This window comes from Dromaius novaehollandiae, chromosome 2 (assembly GCF_036370855.1).
Source record: "Dromaius novaehollandiae isolate bDroNov1 chromosome 2, bDroNov1.hap1, whole genome shotgun sequence".
Lineage (NCBI taxonomy): Eukaryota > Metazoa > Chordata > Aves > Casuariiformes > Dromaiidae > Dromaius > Dromaius novaehollandiae.
In genome coordinates this window covers 136105802-136124068 of record NC_088099.1, presented here as the reverse complement: position 1 = coordinate 136124068, position 18267 = coordinate 136105802, and the positions used below count along the sequence as shown (strand labels likewise).

Sequence of the window (18267 nt, the reverse complement as noted above, 5' to 3'; positions counted from 1 at the left end):
ATTAAGAATTCCAGAAAACATTTTGCAGTTACAGTTGCTTTAAAGTTATCTCATATACACCAGCAGCAGCCAGTGGCCCAAAGCACAGCAGATACCAATATAATGCACAGTAGACATTATTTCTTCCCCGGTATGTTTACAGTGAGGCTGTAGGCTACAAGCAGCAATAATTTGAGCATATGAGAGAATAAGATCAGATAAAGATATCCCCCTTTCATTTGGGGGGGACTTAAATCTCAATATTTGTAAAACCTGAGGAAGGTCAGCTGGCAATTGTTAAAAAAAAATTTTCTAATAATTGTACCTCATTAACTAACTCTAAAATCTGCTGTAGTTTCCCAGAATGAATGATATTAATAAACAATGTATTTCTTTTTAAAAAGCAGTCAACTGAAGCTTACATTAAGAATGATTCATCTAAACTGTAAGAAGACAACTTTTCATCCAAGGCAGTAGTTTAATTTCAGACTCTAAAAATTTCCTAGAGAAAAAAAATAAAAACATCATTTTTCTCTACCACTTTCAAAGATAGGTTAAAGCTTACCATGTGCACAGTGAAAAGATCTTGGCGATTCAGCATTGGCAGAAAGTAAGACCATGCAGTGTTTTTACCACGCTTTGCATAATCAAAGAAAATACAAACACGTTGATGGTTTTCCTGTAAAAACAAGGAAAGGGAAAAGAAGAGACTTGTAAAAGCATTCAACATAAGACAGTTATTTGTCCCCCCATTATATTGGCATATATTGTCAGAGCGTATCCTAGACTATAGTCCATGGAAAATTTTCTCAGTTTGACAGTTACTTGTGAATATAATCTGTTTCAGCACTCTTAATATCAAGATTGGAGATGAGGGAGTATGGGGGTGCGTGAGGGAAAGTCAAACTGCAGAAACCGAGTTATATCTCAGTACTCCTGAACACATCTGTGACCCAAACACTGGCATCCTACTGAATGTCAGGACTGCAACTCTTCACTGGAAGTATCAAAGTTACCTGTACCACATGCACTGCAAACTGCTGTTCCAATCACTGACTGGGGGAGTCAGGTGTCAGTAGCTATCTGACAGTCATAACCTTCATAGTGATTTGATTCACAGTTTGCATGTTTAATACACTACATCTAGCACAAAGCACACCAAAAAGCTCAAAGTTACTGTTTTTCAAAATAAAAAATAAAAACAAGGTCTCAGGAACACAGTGCCTTGGAGAGAGCCACAGCTTTGGGAGAGCTAGTTCGATGAAAAATGACAGTTCGATCAAACTGCTGTTAACATCTACACTTGTGCTACACAAAGCCTGGATGAAAAGATCAGAAATAACTAGATCAACAAGTTCAGTTTACAACACAGCTAAGCAGGAGACAGACAAGTCTGGAAGCAGAAAAGCTGAAGTAACCATTGCACTGTCAATCAGATTAGTCTGGTTTGCTGTGAAGGTGTGAGGTGAAGACAGGAGAGAAATAGAGAAAAGCCTATGGCCTTGAAATATGTAGTGCTGCTCCATTCTAGGCAACTACTGACTAAACTGGTAAAAAGGAAATCCTGAAGTATTCCTATCAACAGTTGAATAATTTAGCATCTGTCATTCCTGAAGAAGCATAGTGAAGCTTGCTTGGGCGGTACTGCTAGTTGTACTAACTACTGTGCAGGCTCTTAAAGCTTTCATAAATTTCAGAGACTATGCAGTGTGACAGCAGTCACTAATCCAGAGAAATTGTTACAAGTATTTATCATATGAATAGAATATGAAGCATATCCTTAGGGATTTAAGCAAGCAAAAATTCCCCATCTTCCCAAACAAGCAGAATGGTGATATTCTCATAAGGCAATTACCACACTAATTTCACTTCCATCAGCCACCCAAAGAAGTCTTTCTTAGAATCATGATCAAGCCCATAAAGTTAAGTTGCTGGAACAAGAAGAAAAAAAATAAAAAAAGAAAAAGGGTCAGATTGACAAAACCGAAGATGGACGATGAACAACCACCACCAGCAGCTAATATTCTAGCAGTAAGGGCACTCACTCCCTACACCTGACTTGAATGTGGGGACCAGCAACTGAATCCATGCCCCCCAAAAAACACCATAATCCCCATGTAATACATACTGTGGAGAGATTCATACTTTTCAGCTGGCCTGTTGACAATACTGTATATGCAGAGTTGGAATTAGAACTCATATAGTCCATTTCTTAGGGGAATGTCCTTAACCACTAAGTTATTACTAGATGCATTTCTCTGTTACCTTGTATTAACAGGTACATCATGAAACAGCAGAAGAGAATCTGACTCTCAAACAGGAAGCCAAATGTTCTAGGCGAACAACAGGGAGAGCGGCTCACACAACTCAGCCTGTCTTATGTCATCACTCCAATCATTCTCTCTTACTCTATTACCAAGTGAAAAAACGCAGAAGCAGGATTATCTGATTGAATAAAGTTTGCTCTTCACTTGTCCAGGTCAGCACGCCAGTCAGCCTACTCTAAATTCTAAGTCATTGTATCCCATAGCTATAAAGTCTGTATTTTAAATAGTAGTATCCCATTACAGTGTATTCATATGTATTTCACTGGATCAAGAGTTCCCATTCTATAATTTAACTACACAGTATTCCAGAGCATATTATCCCAAGATTTTAACTTATTTTGGAAAGCTGAAGCTATAGAAACTGCATCTTCTTCCTGAAGGAAGCCAAGTTAATACTTTTGTGGGACAAGCAGCAACAAAAACTTCAAGTAAGTTACAAATCACATGTTATCTACACAACTGAGAAGGGCTAAGGTCACAAATCATCCTTGAACATCCAAGTTGTTGCATCAGTCAAGGTTGAGATCAGACGGATTAACATACAGGTATGTGACTCAGAGTATGAACACATAAACAAGACCAAAGTTACCTGTGTAACTTTAGTTCTGACATTTAACTTCTGAATACAAGATCTGAAAACCTAGAAGAATACAGTATGACAAACACCTGAAGAGACTTGAATTAGACTAAATAGACATTTTTCATTTAAAGACTTAAAATAAGATAGGTTGTTGACCTACTTGCAACATATCATCAACCATAGTCAGAATGTACTGAACTGTCTGTTCCTTGGAGATATGAGTCATCAAGTTTATAAATGTTTTAGCACACTAAAAAATAAAAGAGACATTAAAATTAATATTAACAATTGTTTTCATTCCTTTTTGAAAATATAAAACAGGACCTCATTAATTCACAGTTAAGTCTTACATAAGCATTAAGCATCCCAATGTCTTATTCATCTGCAGTAAGAGATGAATACATTTGGCATTATATTACAGAGAAAATTTTATGTCACATTGATCATTACCTTTACAAATTTTTGTTTGCTGGCTTTCAACTGAGATAACAAGTACTCCCTAGTAAAAGTCAGCAAGGTTCTGCAAGGTGCTTTATTGAAAGGCTGATTAGGAAAATCTCCATCAGTGCTCTTTTATATGGCAGTGAGGATGAGAATAATTAAATTGAAAAAACAGGAACAAACTTAGACATGTCATGAAAAAGTTTAAGCAACTCTGATGGGAGGAAAAGGAGGAAAGAGCACTTACTCGTTTAGCTCCTTTATTTAGTAGACACTTTGGTTCATATTCAAACCATTTTCTGCCTCCTGAACAACTCTATCCTACAATTTCAGCCACAGATATAATAAGCTAAAATAGTCATAACACTGCTTTTTACACTTCCTCCTTCTCCTTCCCCACATTCAACTAAAGCTGAAAGAAAAGTCTAACTCTGAACTGCTACACTGTAATTACATAGTAGCATGCAAAGTTCACCATACAAGTTTTTGTCCCTATGCAGATTATGGTCCATTACATACCAGTCACATAATACAAGTAAAAAGGACAGCCTACAAATTAAAGTAGAAAGGAAGAAATGGAAAGTTCTGTGCTTTTTGAGCACATCTCCTACCCTTCACCTCTATACCTCTCCCAAACTCAAATGATGTCTGACACCTCCATACCTCTCCCAGTCTCAAATGTTTGCTAGAACCTCAGGTTTCAAGGTTGAGGTTCCACTGCTTCAAGTATCATTAAAGTGACTTTGGGTGTCTTGCTCGGACTCCACACATCAAACAGCATGGGTCACCTTCACCAGTCTTCTATCATCTCTGTCCAGTGCAGATGTCTTGTATGTTAGTGTCTATAATGACACTAGACCTGTATTAAGATAACTGAATCCACTTTAACAGTGGGATGTATTGATGGAATTAAATTATAATTGTTCATCTAGCTGAATGGAAATATCACTGACAGCAGCTCTCATCAATAAGCTATAGGAAAGACACAGCTCAAAAATAAGTGAGTGAAGCATGGATGTGTATGATTAAGTTAACTGGGATGGGGAAAGATTTGAGCTAGCATGTCCCACAACAGATTCCTTCAAAGTCAGATGACATTTAATAATTATTTAATAGGGTTTGAAAATAATGGCTAATCTACATCTAACAAAAATTGAATCATAATACAGAGTTTTATAGTTCTGTAATACCTTAAGTGTATCCTGTCAATACTGAAATAGAGTTGACATGAGTTTCCCTCCGCTCTCTTCCCCTAAAGAGATTATTAAAAGAAAAATTACTTGATTGCCTTCTGTTTGCAACAGCTCTTGTTTTTCTTCTGGATTTCTTTTCTGTTCAAATCTTTGAATAAATTCACAGTCTTCACCAGAAATCATCTGCCCTCTGAAAAAAATCAAATTATGAAACCATAAGTAAGATGCACACACAGTAAGTTGTCTGATCTTATTTTCTTCAGTTTGGTATCTCAGCAGTACCACTTTACCAACTCTATACCCCATAGTAGAACATAAAGAGTTGCTCTGGGCCAAGAATCTCACATACAAAGAATCTGAAACTCTTAACAACAGAACAATCCCTCTAAATCCTTTCCTATACACCTCCATTGCTCAAGAGCATTCTCAAAGTCATCCTTAGATTTCCAGAGGATGAAAGAAACAGTCAGTGGAAAGAGCTGAAAACTGAAATATAGACAACTAGCACATCTGTGACACATTTATAACCCACAACAAGAATAATAGTCTAATCCAACCTGAAATAACTACTTAAAAATAAAATGAAGTGTTACTTTAAGTCTGCCATAAGTACCAAAGAGAATTTTAAGCAGTACAAAGGACATGGCTCCTAAAACGTTTTTTAGCTTTCTCAAGTTAACGCAGTTAAGCTTGCGTGCTGATCAGCTTTTAAACTACCAGGAAAAGCTTATCCAAACACATAGCAAAAGGGCTCAAGATAGGTGTCCCACAGCAGTTCGCTATAAGATAGCAGATCTCTATTTTTGGACATCATCAATGCTATTGCACACAGCTGTTGGCTAAACTGAAGAGTTAGCAGACTTGTTTTTGTTACAATGCAAAACTTACCACCACACCAAATAACAAACAAGTCAAGATAGTACAAACATGCCATTCAAATAAGAAAACCAATTCACAAATGAGTAGTTATCGAAATCTAAGATTTTAATAGGTTGCCAACACTGCTAGTTAATACCAGTAGCACTTCAGGAAATAAGAAAATTGTGCATAAAATCATCAATACAAAAGTCACAGAGGACAAACGTATTACACAGTACTCTGCTTCAATGTTTCCAAGACTTATCTCCTCTTACATTTCCACTGAATCAGATGTCTCCTCCACTTTTCAAAGCTATGTAGCATGGATTCTTTTAATCCATTTTTTCCAAGTTCTGGGGCAGTTTTCAGATGTTCCATGACTAAAGATTCCACAAAATCCTTGCAAAGTTACAGGAAATGTTAAGGGGGTTTTTTGGTTTTTTTTTTTTTTTTTTTAAAGTCATCTGACCTGGATTCATGAAATACAGAGTCATAAATAAGACTTCCAACATGTCTTAATCTTTTTTCTTCCTCAAAAGGGTAGGCCTTATCACAGAGCCATCTTTCACTCATCTATTTTTTAGGGAAAGGGCATAGTAAGTCCAGTACTGTGTGTGTTATTCCTATATTCTCATGGCTTTTTAAGAAATTTCCTCCGATATGCTTAGGAAAGGCAATTAAGACTTACTAGGTGGAAGATCCATAAAGCCATTAGTAGTCTTTGACAGTAGCTTCTACTAAAACTGAACCAGTTACAGAGAAAAAGTAATTAGCCAAAAAATGACCACACTGCTACCACTTGCCTTTTAAGAGAAAGGAAAGAATAAAACTCCTTTTTTAAAAAGGAGTTTGATTTGTTGTTGAAAGAGAAGCATAATTTACTTGCCAGAAATAAGGGGGATTGGATTTAATGACCAATAACTAGAAGGTCTCTCATGTTTCAATCAATACTGGCCAAGCTAGGAACACCTGCATGACATTGATTAAAAAAAACTAACCAGATGAGCTGTTTGTTTATAAGAATATTGCCATCCAGGAAGCACTCCAAAGAAAACTTAAGGTGAACCTTAAGTTCTAACTTTAACACTTAAGAAAGCCTCAGCACAAAAACAGACACACTTGTTTATATCCAGGCTATTAGAAGAGGTCTGCCAATTATCAAGGGAAAAGCTTGCCAGCAACTTGCTTTCATTCAACATTACAGCTGGCGAGGGGTGGAAGCATGGGGACTGGCATTGCCTTGAACAGATGAGAAGCTAGGGTTTACTATTTCTTGGTTTATAAGCACCATTCAAAAAGACACTTTCTAACCCACACAAAACTGTGTAAGGGATTTGACAGCTTTGTAAACAAGTTGTTTGTATTTTATCAGGGATCTCATGCATTTGATTAATGGTTTTTAGTAATTTCAAATGCATCAGTTTCCATTCATGTAATTTTAAGATAGAAATAATTGATTATGTAGTAATCCTTAGCAACTAATTCAAAAAAAAAAAAAACAAAAAAAAACAAAAAAAACAAAAACAAAAACAAAAACACAACACATGAGCTCAGAGACAGGGGTACGAGCTACCCTGATGCTATTACCACACTTTCCTCGCCCCCTCCAAAGAGACAGGCATTTCCCAATACCTTTAAGGGAGCAATGCAAGTAACCAAAGCTTCCCTCTCTCCTGCAACCTAACAGGCAATCAATGTCATGGTTCTTGTTTTCCAGCATATGTTTACACAGTCTTTTACCTATGGACAAAAGTCATTTTGACTGACCTTCAACTGTCTGGATGCAAGTCAAGTTTAGACCTATAACCACATTATTAAAGCTTGGAGCTTGAGCTACTAAGTTCTGACTTTGAGGGCACTAGCAACAGAGTAGTAAAGCTTAGCTGTGTAAGATTTAGAAAGAGCACAAATTTGTAAAAAGATCATTTTTAAAACCTCTTGGTCAGTCAACATGATTCAGAAACTTGTGATTCCTTTTACTTATTATGCATTTCCTCCAGCAACTCTTGTTCCTTTTTTGTTCGAATGATTTAGCAGAAGTCATTCCTGACTTTCTTACATTTGAATACATCTGCAGCAAATATGAAGCTCATTATGAGAGCTGCCTATCATCATGTCAAGGCATTAGTTTTTTCATCCAGGTATCTACAATATTTTACATGTACTTAAAGAATATACAGCTGATCCAACTGCTCGACAGTTTTAACATCCCAAAACTAAAACAGGATGAACGTATTCTGCAAGATTAGACCAACAAAAAAGCCGCACACCACAAGTTAGGAAACCTCTACCTTTCTCCTAAGGAAAGACTTGCTTAAGGTCAGAGATGATATTTAAACTGCTTCAGGAGGCTGGGCTTTTTTTGTTGTTTGTTTGTTTTTCATTTTTTTTCCTTCTTTTTTTCCCCCTCCGTGAAACTAAAACAGAACAATACTTTAAAATCAGAATTCACAAACACATATACAAAGCCCTTGAAGCTTGGGAATCCAAGTACAAATTAGACACCATGCATATCACCTGATTAAACAAGAAGTATTGTCAAGTGCTGTATAGGTAGTGCAGTAGTCTACAGTGCAGTAAGATGCAAGTTAAATCCTGAAGAGTTCACTTTTCCAAAGAACTCATTTACCACTTTTAGGGTCTTTATAAAGCAAAACTAAACTTCCTTCAAGTGAGATGTGTACTTTACAAGTGCATTCTGACACCCCGAGGCAAATGCTGAAAGCAACTTCACAGTATGCAACAGTGACATACCACATTTTCAGCTAGCAGAGCAAATCAACATCTTTGTATCCTGAAACTCCTAGAGGTTAAAGGCAGGAAAGTCTGTACAGAACAATTAATGACCACAACTATACTGAGCTTCCAAGAGATAGCTCAGGTACCTCCATCATCTTCCACTGTTTCAAGGTTTGTTAGTTTCTTCTCCCTCAGACAAACCGTAGCTAAAAATTCAACCTAAAGTATAACTTTTAGCATCAAAAATTCCCTATCCACCACAGCCTAAGTTTGAAATTAGCAATGAACACAGCAGAAAACATAGGTCACATGTATAGTTGTCATACCTAAATATTTCACTTTTTTGTGCCAACAGTATACACAGAAAACATGACCAGCCAAGAGTTGGGAGTTAGTGCAGTTTGTTTATTTCACCTCTGAAGGTTATAACTGTAAGCTAAATGCCAATATGCCAGTTAATCTTTAGCTTGAACTGACTCTAAGAAAGAAGGAATGCTACTAGAGTCTGACCAGCTGTAAGTAAGCCATTTTACTTTTGCACTAGGGTACAAAGATAGCAGAAGGGAACTTCAGAAGCCCCTATCTGACCCACAATCCAACACTACTGCAATTGATATATACAAAGATGCTTTAAAGTTTACATACAACTGTCACAAACACTTGATCAGATTTTTTTTTTTTTTTAAAGTTCTTTGGCTCCAACTACATAAATACTATCTACACTTTAAGGCACACAAGTTACATCATGCCTGAGTTGATGCGTTAACTTCAGAAAACCAGACATAAGAGTCTTTTCTGATAAAAGTTCTCCCTTTCTTTTTTCAGCACCCAAGCTTCCTACTGTTCTACTCTACAGAACTGCATAACCCACCCTGAGCTGCCTCTAACAGGTGCATCAAAAGCATGCAGCCCCCAGTCATTAAGCGTGGTTCATTCTAGAAATATCAGTCAAAATAGCAGGCTACATCTGCACTAGCTGACTCTTTCAACTATTCCCTTAAGGCATCTGCCTCAAAGATGCTATCATATCTGAACTTAGTAATTTTAAGAGGCACGTTTAAAAGAAAATGTATAATTTTATGTTTCCTCTTTAGGGGCACCCAAGTTCTGCTGATATTTGTCGGCAATAAATCACAAGCAAACTCCACTACCAAGGAACCTCAGTTATCTTTACAATGGTTGACAGTCCCTCTGGCACCACTTCTGTTCCATCTTTGAAGCTGCCCTAGCCAAACAGCCAAGTTGTTATCAGTAAATATGAGCAAACAACAGATCACAGTTATTTCAGAGCAATAATAAACAGGACCGACCGTCACTGACATTCTGAGCACCGAGCATTGACCAGTCTCGCAACAAGTTCACAAATGCTAGCAAAATGCACTACAGTAGCCCCTCAAACCTGGCTAACCTGAGTCACCCATCAAAGAGAAAAAAAAACTAATGGTTTCTTCTTTCAGAGGTTCCAGAGGAAAAAAAAAAAAAAAAAGTCATACTCCACATCTAGGATCTGAAAGAGAACCATCAACCCTGCCTACCAGTCAAGAAACATTACACTGAAAGCTGCTGACAGATAAATAAGACAAGATCCTCCAGTCCTTATCCATCACCAGAGGTAACAATGAAGCCAAATTAAAAAATACTAGCCTGCATAAAGCGGAGTCAAGCAATGAATCCCACACATATATTCAAAATACAACTCTCTGCCAAACAGAGCCATCCCTGCACTAAAAAAGGTCAATCTTACCAGCCCTATAGTCTGAACCACCAGAGACTCCATGAAAAGGACTATCCCACATTCAGACTGACACCGAACATTCCCACCGTCATCCTGAGCAACCACAAACGAGCTGTTCTAATTGTCCATGTTCCAGGAACAGTAGCCTGGACTCCCCCACAACATTCTTCCTACCAGAGAGATAATATGGCAGACAATAACTGCAAAGCCATTTAGACAGTTTGACAAACGTTTGATAGTTGTCATTACAAAGCTAGCACGCCACCCTTGCTCTTTTGCCTGCAAAGCTACTGTAATGTTGCACCACAAACTGAACCAGGAACTGATCCATCTGAAAAATAACCTAGAGAAAGCAACTTTCCACAGCAGATCAGCACCTTAATCCAGTTAACTATGCAGATATACAATCACAAGGAGATAAGTGATACAAATGGATGAATGAAATAGGCAAGACTAGGCTACACGGCACAGGTAGGTAGTTATTAATGAGCATCTACTGCAATAGCATTTCTCAGCTTGCATATGTTCAGTTTTGTAATCTTTTTTAATATGGGAGGGGCAGCTAAACACACATCCCCCATATTAAAAAATACACACACACACATATGTATATATATATACACACAGAGGACAGCAATCAAAAAAAAGTCTTTTGTGAAGTAGCACAATATTGGTAACCTCAAAGCATGGTTTGTACCTTCAGTTATGAAGCAACTAACATTGGAGTTTGCTGTCATATATGGACCCTCAAGAGATGAAACTCATTCACACTTTGCCAATATTCTTCATAGGTACTTGACAGGAGGAATGCAAGGACTCAAGAATCTTGTAGTTTCACTTCAGAATACAGAGGAGAGAGCACTAGTAAGTCTGTTTCTTTCCACCTCATTCACAAACCCATTTCCCAGCTGGTCCCTATATCCTCTTTGGACACCACTGCTCTCTCTATATGCAGCAGCATATAGAGATTCTGATTTTATCTCAAACAGCAGCACAGCTCTCCCAAGACTGAAGTCTTTGCTTCAGCCTACTCCCTGATCTATCTGCTTCAATTGCTACCCAGCACTGTTCTTCCCTTAACGGAGATACATCTCATTTTGCTGGACTAACTGAAGTCCAGTTTTGCTAGCACAATTTGTATCCACACAAAAGGCCATCTGTGGCAGAGAGAAGATACCAACGTATAACATCTCTTACTGTAGAGCTGAATTCCTTCAGGACTTGTCCAATAAAGCTATATTTTTTTAAGTAGTGTTTGAATGATAAGGAGAAAAAAGTAGACAGTTTTACTACACATTTGTGCAAATTTATATTATTTGTTATTACGCAGTGCTCAGTTTACAACAACAAAGTTCCCTTTCTTGAAAGAAGTCATAAGGAAGTTTTCCCCAACCATTTCCATTTATGGTGGACTTTTCTCCAATTACTTTCATGGCACCCCAACAGAATGTTACTCATTGTAACCTAGTTTTCCAGGGTAACCCAAAACACTAAGTAGTCTATAACATTTTAAATGAAGAAAAAAAAAGGAAAAAAAAAGTTTCTCTTCTCCCACTCAACACTCACCGCAACTCAGTTAATGTCAATGATTTGTGGTAAGTTTTTACTTACTGAAGATATGACTGCCAGTTCACTTTATTTGCCCGAACTTCAGCAGCTTTGGCAGCAATGATGTTTGTTGGGACAGCAGCATCTACGGCACCTCGGATATCCATTTTAATTGTGATTTAAAATGCACCTAGAAACATAACAAGTCCGATCTGAGACCCATTAATAAAGAGCAGAATACCTGTCCAATATTCTTTTCAAGAGGGGAAAAAAAAAAAAAAAAATCAGTGATTTTAAATGCCCTGCTCAAGAAACCCTTAAACAGACCCAGCTTTCCCTAAAACTATAATTAGTACTTATTGAAAATCAAAGTTTTATATTTTTTTAATGCAACTTCCCTGAAACAAACAAAACCCAGCAACATCTACGCACTAAACTTTAACCAACCACATTTCCTAAAATAAGAGAAATAAACCAGTACTAAACAATTCCCCATCTGGTACATTCTCAATTACGCAACTGTGCGAAGTTACTTGACTAAAAACTACTTACTCTTTTGCAATTCCCAAGTAGCCCTAAAAAAAACCCAGAAGCTGCCTTCCTTTCTGATCAGGACTAAAGATGAGGTGCTACAATTCAGTCACATATCTCCATACTTTAGGAATGATATAGTTTGATTATTTGTCTAAGAATATTTCTCCTCTAAAAATACACAAACTATGACCTCAAAAAAAAAAAAGCCACAACTTACATAAATTAAAAACCAAGTTATTTAAACTAAGAAAAAAAAATCATCACTGTACAGAAACAGAGTGGAAAATATATACAAACACCATTTGCTTTTTATCAGGACATACCGCAATACTGTAGCCAGCGACCTTCACCACTTCTGCTTTCTCCTTCCTTTATGGCTTAACCTCCTCCTGACTTTGATGCCAAAACAAGAAGCGTGTTTGCAGAGGCTGGAGATCTGGCTGGGGCAGGAATTCCTCACGAACTGAACTAGATCCGGCCTCCCCACCCAGCCTGCTCCCGGACTTTTCTGGCTGCCCTTAAGGAAGAAAGTAAGGGCGAACAGGCGCGTCCTTCCCCACCCCTAACAAATACACCTCGCTTCAGCTAGTGAACGAGAGACTACGAGAAGGGGCAGCGACAACACCGCCCTCCCTCCGAAAGCGCCTTCGCGGACAGACTCCCCTGAGGACGGCGCCGCTCGTGCGCCCGTTAACGGCCTCAGAACACCTCGTGACTCCCACACGGGCCGGCGGCAGGGGCCGACCCCGGGACCCCCCACCCCCCTGCGCCCGCTCTCACTCACCCGCGGCCCCGCGGCGGTGGCAGCTGCCGGACGACACAGGCCGCAGCCGCCCCTCAGCAAACGACGACGGCGGCGGCGTCCCCCTGCAACCGAGGCGGCCACGTGACGCCGCGCCCACGTGACGTCGCTCACCTGACCGCGACGGCGGCCTCGAAGGCCCAGCGCCCTCAGAGCCCCGCCTCCTCCTCCCCACCGGCCGCCGCGCCCGGCGCCACGGGCAGAACCTGCGCGCGGCGCCGGCCCCACCCCCCGGCGCAGGGGCCTGAGGCGGCCGTTGGCGGCCGTTGGCAGCTGCACTCCGCCTGACCTTTATGCGAACGCCTGCACCTATATACGGGCCTGTATATGCGTATGGGACACGTTTATTGTACATGTGCTATATATATACACAGTTATATATCTATACAATATTGAAAATATATATACATAATTAAATATATTTTTAACTACAGATACATTTTTAAATACCTATATGTATAATTTTATATAGGGATATAATTCTATACTGAGGATATGTGCAGGTGTAAGCGCATGTTATTTGCTAAGGAGCAATGCTGGAGAGTTTCCACGGCGGAAATGGGACTGGCTGGAAAGGCTGAAGTTGGCCTCAGGGGCTCCCTGGGTCGGAGCAAGCCGAGGCACCTCAGCAGGCCTGGGGAGCAGCTGCTGCTCGTGAGGACCAGGCCTGGGCTCGCTGCTGCAGCAGGCGCTGAGCCCCGCTGGTGCCTGCATGCATCCAGGCAGGGGGGCTGCTACGCCAGGGAAAGAGTCCCGGGCAGGGAAGGGGCAAGGGATGTGGCACGGAAGTGTCATCCGTGGCGTCTGTGTGAAGCAATAGGAGCAGTCTGCAACCTCTGCTTCACGCTCAGGACAGACACGACATCCCAGTTTGTCAAGGCAGTCACTGAATTTGCAGTCACTGAGGTCTGTGTGTTTTGTCCAGACCCAGAATTTTCTCTCTCCATTTCTCATGCTGCAATGGGGCAAGCTTACCCTTTCCTACTGCTGGAAAGCAGGCAAGGGGACCGAGGCCCCTGCTTCTCTGCAGAGACCTGACTGCATGTGCTGTGCTGTGTTGTGCCACACAGCCCATGGTAGCACACCTGCCCCTCATCTCTTCACAAGTATTGGGATATGCTCCAGGGACACCCTGTTTGGTCCCTCCCAACTCGTATCTCACTGGGTCACATACCCTGCACAACTTTTTCTTTTTTTAAAAGATGTCCAGTGTATGTTGGGCTTTATTTTCACAAACAAAAGCAGCTAGAAACTTCAGACTGAAAGCCTAAGTGTTTCAGAAACCACAGACTTGAGCTTCCATGTTTACTAGAAAAACTCTCTCTCTTTAGCTGATGAGCAAAGTTTTCAAGTCATACTGTGATGAAGTACATAGACCTACCGCTCTCTAATCAGAAATGATCCTGAAAAGTAATTCTGCTGTCAGGGGAGAAGACAGAGAAAAGAAAAATAGGTCACAGTGAGCTTTGTGAGTCAGCAGACTGAGAAAGCCAATTTAGAGCTTAGAGATGTCTACAGTTAACTTCTCATTTTGTTAGGGCATCTGTGTATTTTCTATTTAGGGGTACACTGTTCTTTGAATTATAGTTGTCTGTTCTATCTATTTGTGTTTTTATAAATCAAGAGAGATCTTCATTACTATACACTGATTAAAACTAATTATACTTCTTCCATGAAAACCTTTTTTCTTTTAAAATTGATCTTAATTCATATCACAATAAAACCATTGATTTCTTGATAACATGATCTTAACTTAGATTCCAGGTACAATCCAAGTAAGGGCATTTGTAATCTATTTCTTTATGCTCTAGCAGAATAAAGCTCTCTAAGCAGTTTGCACAGTGTGTCAACTAGTATGTAATAAACACATCCATTAATATGATTCCGTGGATTAACTAATTTATGATACTTTGAGGTTTAATCTGACATGTTTGTATTCTTGCATGTTGCTGACATACATTAATTAGAAAAGCTTGTACAATTACTGATATCCAGTGTAGAAGTCTCTACACAGTCTCAAGAGAAATCTCTTACTTTGAAAATTTATTTTGCTCTGATTTTTATTTCTGTGGCCAGGAGATTTAGGCTTTATTTTAAATAGTTCCATCTTTTATGAGTATTTGTAACTTTCTGTTTCCTTGGGATTCAGCATTTCAGCATTTCCTGTTTCTGTAGTATGTTTTACTGCTCTTCTTTTTGGTTCTGGCATCGGACACCTGGAATAAACATTTTCACCTTTTCTACAGTCATTTCAAATTATATTACCAATGATGATAAATACCACTCTATCCATTTTAGCCATTTAACCATTCTAGACCCTAATCAACCTGGTGGCATTTAAGGCTTTCCTTCCTTGAAACTTCATGGGTTGTCTAGAATGATACTTGTGCCCACACTTCACACTCCAGAATGTCCCAGCACTGAAAATACAGATAACTTAGCCTTCACGTACCCAGACCAGGTACTTTTTCAATCTTTACTTTCAAGGCTCAGTCCAATAGGTGTTCTCAGAGCTTAGCAAACCCATAGCAAGCAGATTAATATCTCTGAAAATGCAGTTGCAGCTGCCATTTTTAAAGCACAAGTAGTGTTACAGTCATCATGCACCCCTGTATCTAGCACGGGTCAGAATACTTGCTTAGACATGCAAAGCCATTTCTTCTGGTTAGGATCACCCATTTCCAGGAAATCAGTCAAAGCACTGGACTATAGAATATTTTGCACCGCATATTCCCTACCACCTCTAGCAGAATTCTGGTTTAACTGAGTAGGATTGCCATTCTCTCAGTTCTAGTCCCTAATTTCAGTATTGTTTCAGTACTTCATATTGAGCAGTCTTTGTGTGGAGAATATAAATTCATGTTTTCAGTTTGGAGCCCAATGTGCTCTCTTGTTTGGAGAGATCTTATTTGGAGAGATCTTATCTGATTAGGTCATCACTGGTCCTGTTTTTGTAGCAGACTTTTTTTTGCCTGTTTACACCATCTGCAAGAATCCAGCACCATCCACTCAGTCTGGCTAAAAGAAGACAGTTTGCTATTTGCAGTCTGAATTCTGATCATCTATAACATGGTCTTTTTTATTAAAAAAAACTTTGAAAAGATGTGATTTACCATTTTGACTGTGTCATAAAAATGGCAGATTGTAGCTTTGTTATTCATTTCACAGACTGTTGAGATGCTACAGTAAAAAATATTTTACTGTAACTTTCCTGTAACTTTTTTAGTGAGGCATAATTACTGAAGGTATTCATCCACTGAATGAGCAGAAGGAGAAATGCAAAGACAGTAGAAATAATTGTAATTATAATTAATTACCTTAATTTTTAAGAGGAGTTCCAGAGGGCATTTAAAGGAACTACCAAATGGTAAATGTGATATCTATACAAGGCATATTAACAGAATCTCTAACAAAGAATCAAATTATTGAACACAATGCACCATATTAGAAAATACAAACAATATATTAGTCCCCAATATACATTTATAATAATATACTTATTTTATATATTTTATATGTATATATATATATACACATGTATACACATACATACACACACCCTACAATGCCCCAGGTGAAGGAATGAATGCAAGACATTAACAAAAGGTCACCACAGCTTTGTAAAGGACAGTTATGTCTCACAACTCTTGAAGTTATTTAAGTTATTTGAAGCAGGCAATATACCTGTAGACAAGGTAGACTCCACCTGGCTGATACAGTCTGCTTGGATTTCCAAGAGGCATTCAGCAAGGTGTATCTGGAGGTGCTCTTGAAAAATAACCTCTGCTGCGTTAAAAGGAAAGGTCTATACATGGATTAATAACTCTTGGGAGATATGTATACAGCAGAGCGTAAGAATAGATCAATTTTCACAGTGGATAGGGCTGTTCAGTGTAAGCATCTGGCTGTAGTCTGTGCTGTTCAACATACTCAGAAATGTTTAAGAAAGAGGGTAAGTAGTGACACGCAAAATTTGCTACTAATATTAAGCTATTGAAGTTAGCAGAAGGCTGACCGTAGAAGTAATTTGTGACATTGAGTGGCTAGGTGATAAAATGTCAGGTGAAATTGGAGTATAGAGAAATATAAAGTGATATGTACGGGGAAAAAGACAATCCCAAGTTTACACACACAGTGGTGGGCTCTGAATTGACTATTATCACTCAGGAATGAGATCTTGTGCTGTAATAGTTGTATGAAAACATCAGCTCTGTGCTCAGCAGCAGTGTTGCATACTCTGTGCAGTCCTGATCACCCATCACTGAAAGGATATAGCAGAACTAGGAGGGAACAGAGAACAGTAACACGTGATCAAGTTATGGAACAAATTCAGCTTGAGGATCAACTGAGTCAGCAAGAATTCTTTAGTTCAAAAAAGAGATGACTAAGGGAAGCTATGATGATCTATAAAATCAGGAGTGGAGTGGACAAGGCATGTAGGGAATGACTGTTCACTGGCTATTCCAGTACAAGGGTTGGGGCATGAAGTGAAGCTAGTAGGGCCAAGATTCAAAATGAGCAAAAGGAGATACTCCCTTGCCAAGTGTACAGTTAAACTGGGGAACTCTTTGCCACAGGATGCTGTGTATACTACAGATATACAGATGTCCTTATCTCCCAGTCTGCCAAACATTTAGGTACATCTGAAAATTTTCATTCAGCGTGAGTCTCATGAGGCACTCACTGAGATAATGAGCTTCAGTGCATTGCAAGGATGGCCTTTGAGAAAGAAAAACATTATATAATAATTACAGCAGTTTCTCATGTGTGCCTGTAATCACCATGGTCCTCAAAACAGCAAGAGGCAGTTCTCAGTAACTGGTACAAACCTATCATGTGACATCAACTTTGGAGAGCATTTCATAGTGCTTTAATCATGCTTCCTGATTCTCCAAACTGGATCTTGCTAGAGATTATGATTTGAAAAGTGCTATGCTCCCATTTTTGATAAGCGTGTCCATCCTTCAGGATTCAGGTGCTGCAAAACAATTCTCATTTAGCTAATCTTGGTCACGTCAATGCTTGTCCATTAACTCCTGGCAGCACAGCTTCATTTGAAGTTGCTGTATTTAGATGAATTTCTTGATACATAAAACATAAAGAGCAAATGAAATGCATATCAGCATGCAGGCATAAAAGTCACAAATTGCTTGGATCACAAAGAATAAAAATATGAAATAGTTTAATACCAGAAAAATGAATGCAGATGAGTCATACTCACAGTAAGGCTACAGACAGCTGGATCATGAGAGTATTTTTCTGTTCTTTCCTTCTTGTAATAAAAACAATGTATCATTGTTTCTCATATATTCTGCAAATTACAGAAGTGTTTTGCACACCTGCCATTTAACCTTTTCAGTATTCTGTACATCCCCTGGCTGTCTCCAGTTTTTGCATGTATCAGAGAAATGACTTGTAAAGCTTATCCAAATAGAATATCATAGAAGGTCAGGAAAGGTGGATACACTTCTCCAATTCACAAAATATTTTTGAGATATAGAAAAATCAAATATGGCAACAATTTGATCTAT

General features: G+C 39.0%; 1 protein-coding gene across 3 annotated transcripts in view; it reads right to left on the bottom strand.

Moving 5' to 3' along the window:
- ATP6V1H (ATPase H+ transporting V1 subunit H) overlaps window positions 1-12871 on the bottom strand; it is a 44673-nt gene extending 31802 nt beyond the window's left edge. Inside the window, exons 1-6 of one of the 3 annotated variants that reach the window (XM_064507543.1) lie at window positions 12719-12870; window positions 12258-12327; window positions 11464-11590; window positions 4608-4710; window positions 3047-3136; window positions 545-658 (exon numbers count right to left, since the gene is read on the bottom strand). In XM_064507543.1, coding sequence (XP_064363613.1) covers window positions 545-658; window positions 3047-3136; window positions 4608-4710; window positions 11464-11567 — 411 coding nt within the window. In that variant the 5' untranslated portion in view covers window positions 11568-11590; window positions 12258-12327; window positions 12719-12870. Of the gene's footprint in view, window positions 1-544; window positions 659-3046; window positions 3137-4607; window positions 4711-11463; window positions 11591-12257; window positions 12333-12718 lie in introns of those variants that run through there. The other 2 variants (XM_026097725.2, XM_026097733.2) reach the window with 2 other exon arrangements.
- Between the last annotated feature and the right edge of the window lie 5396 nt (window positions 12872-18267).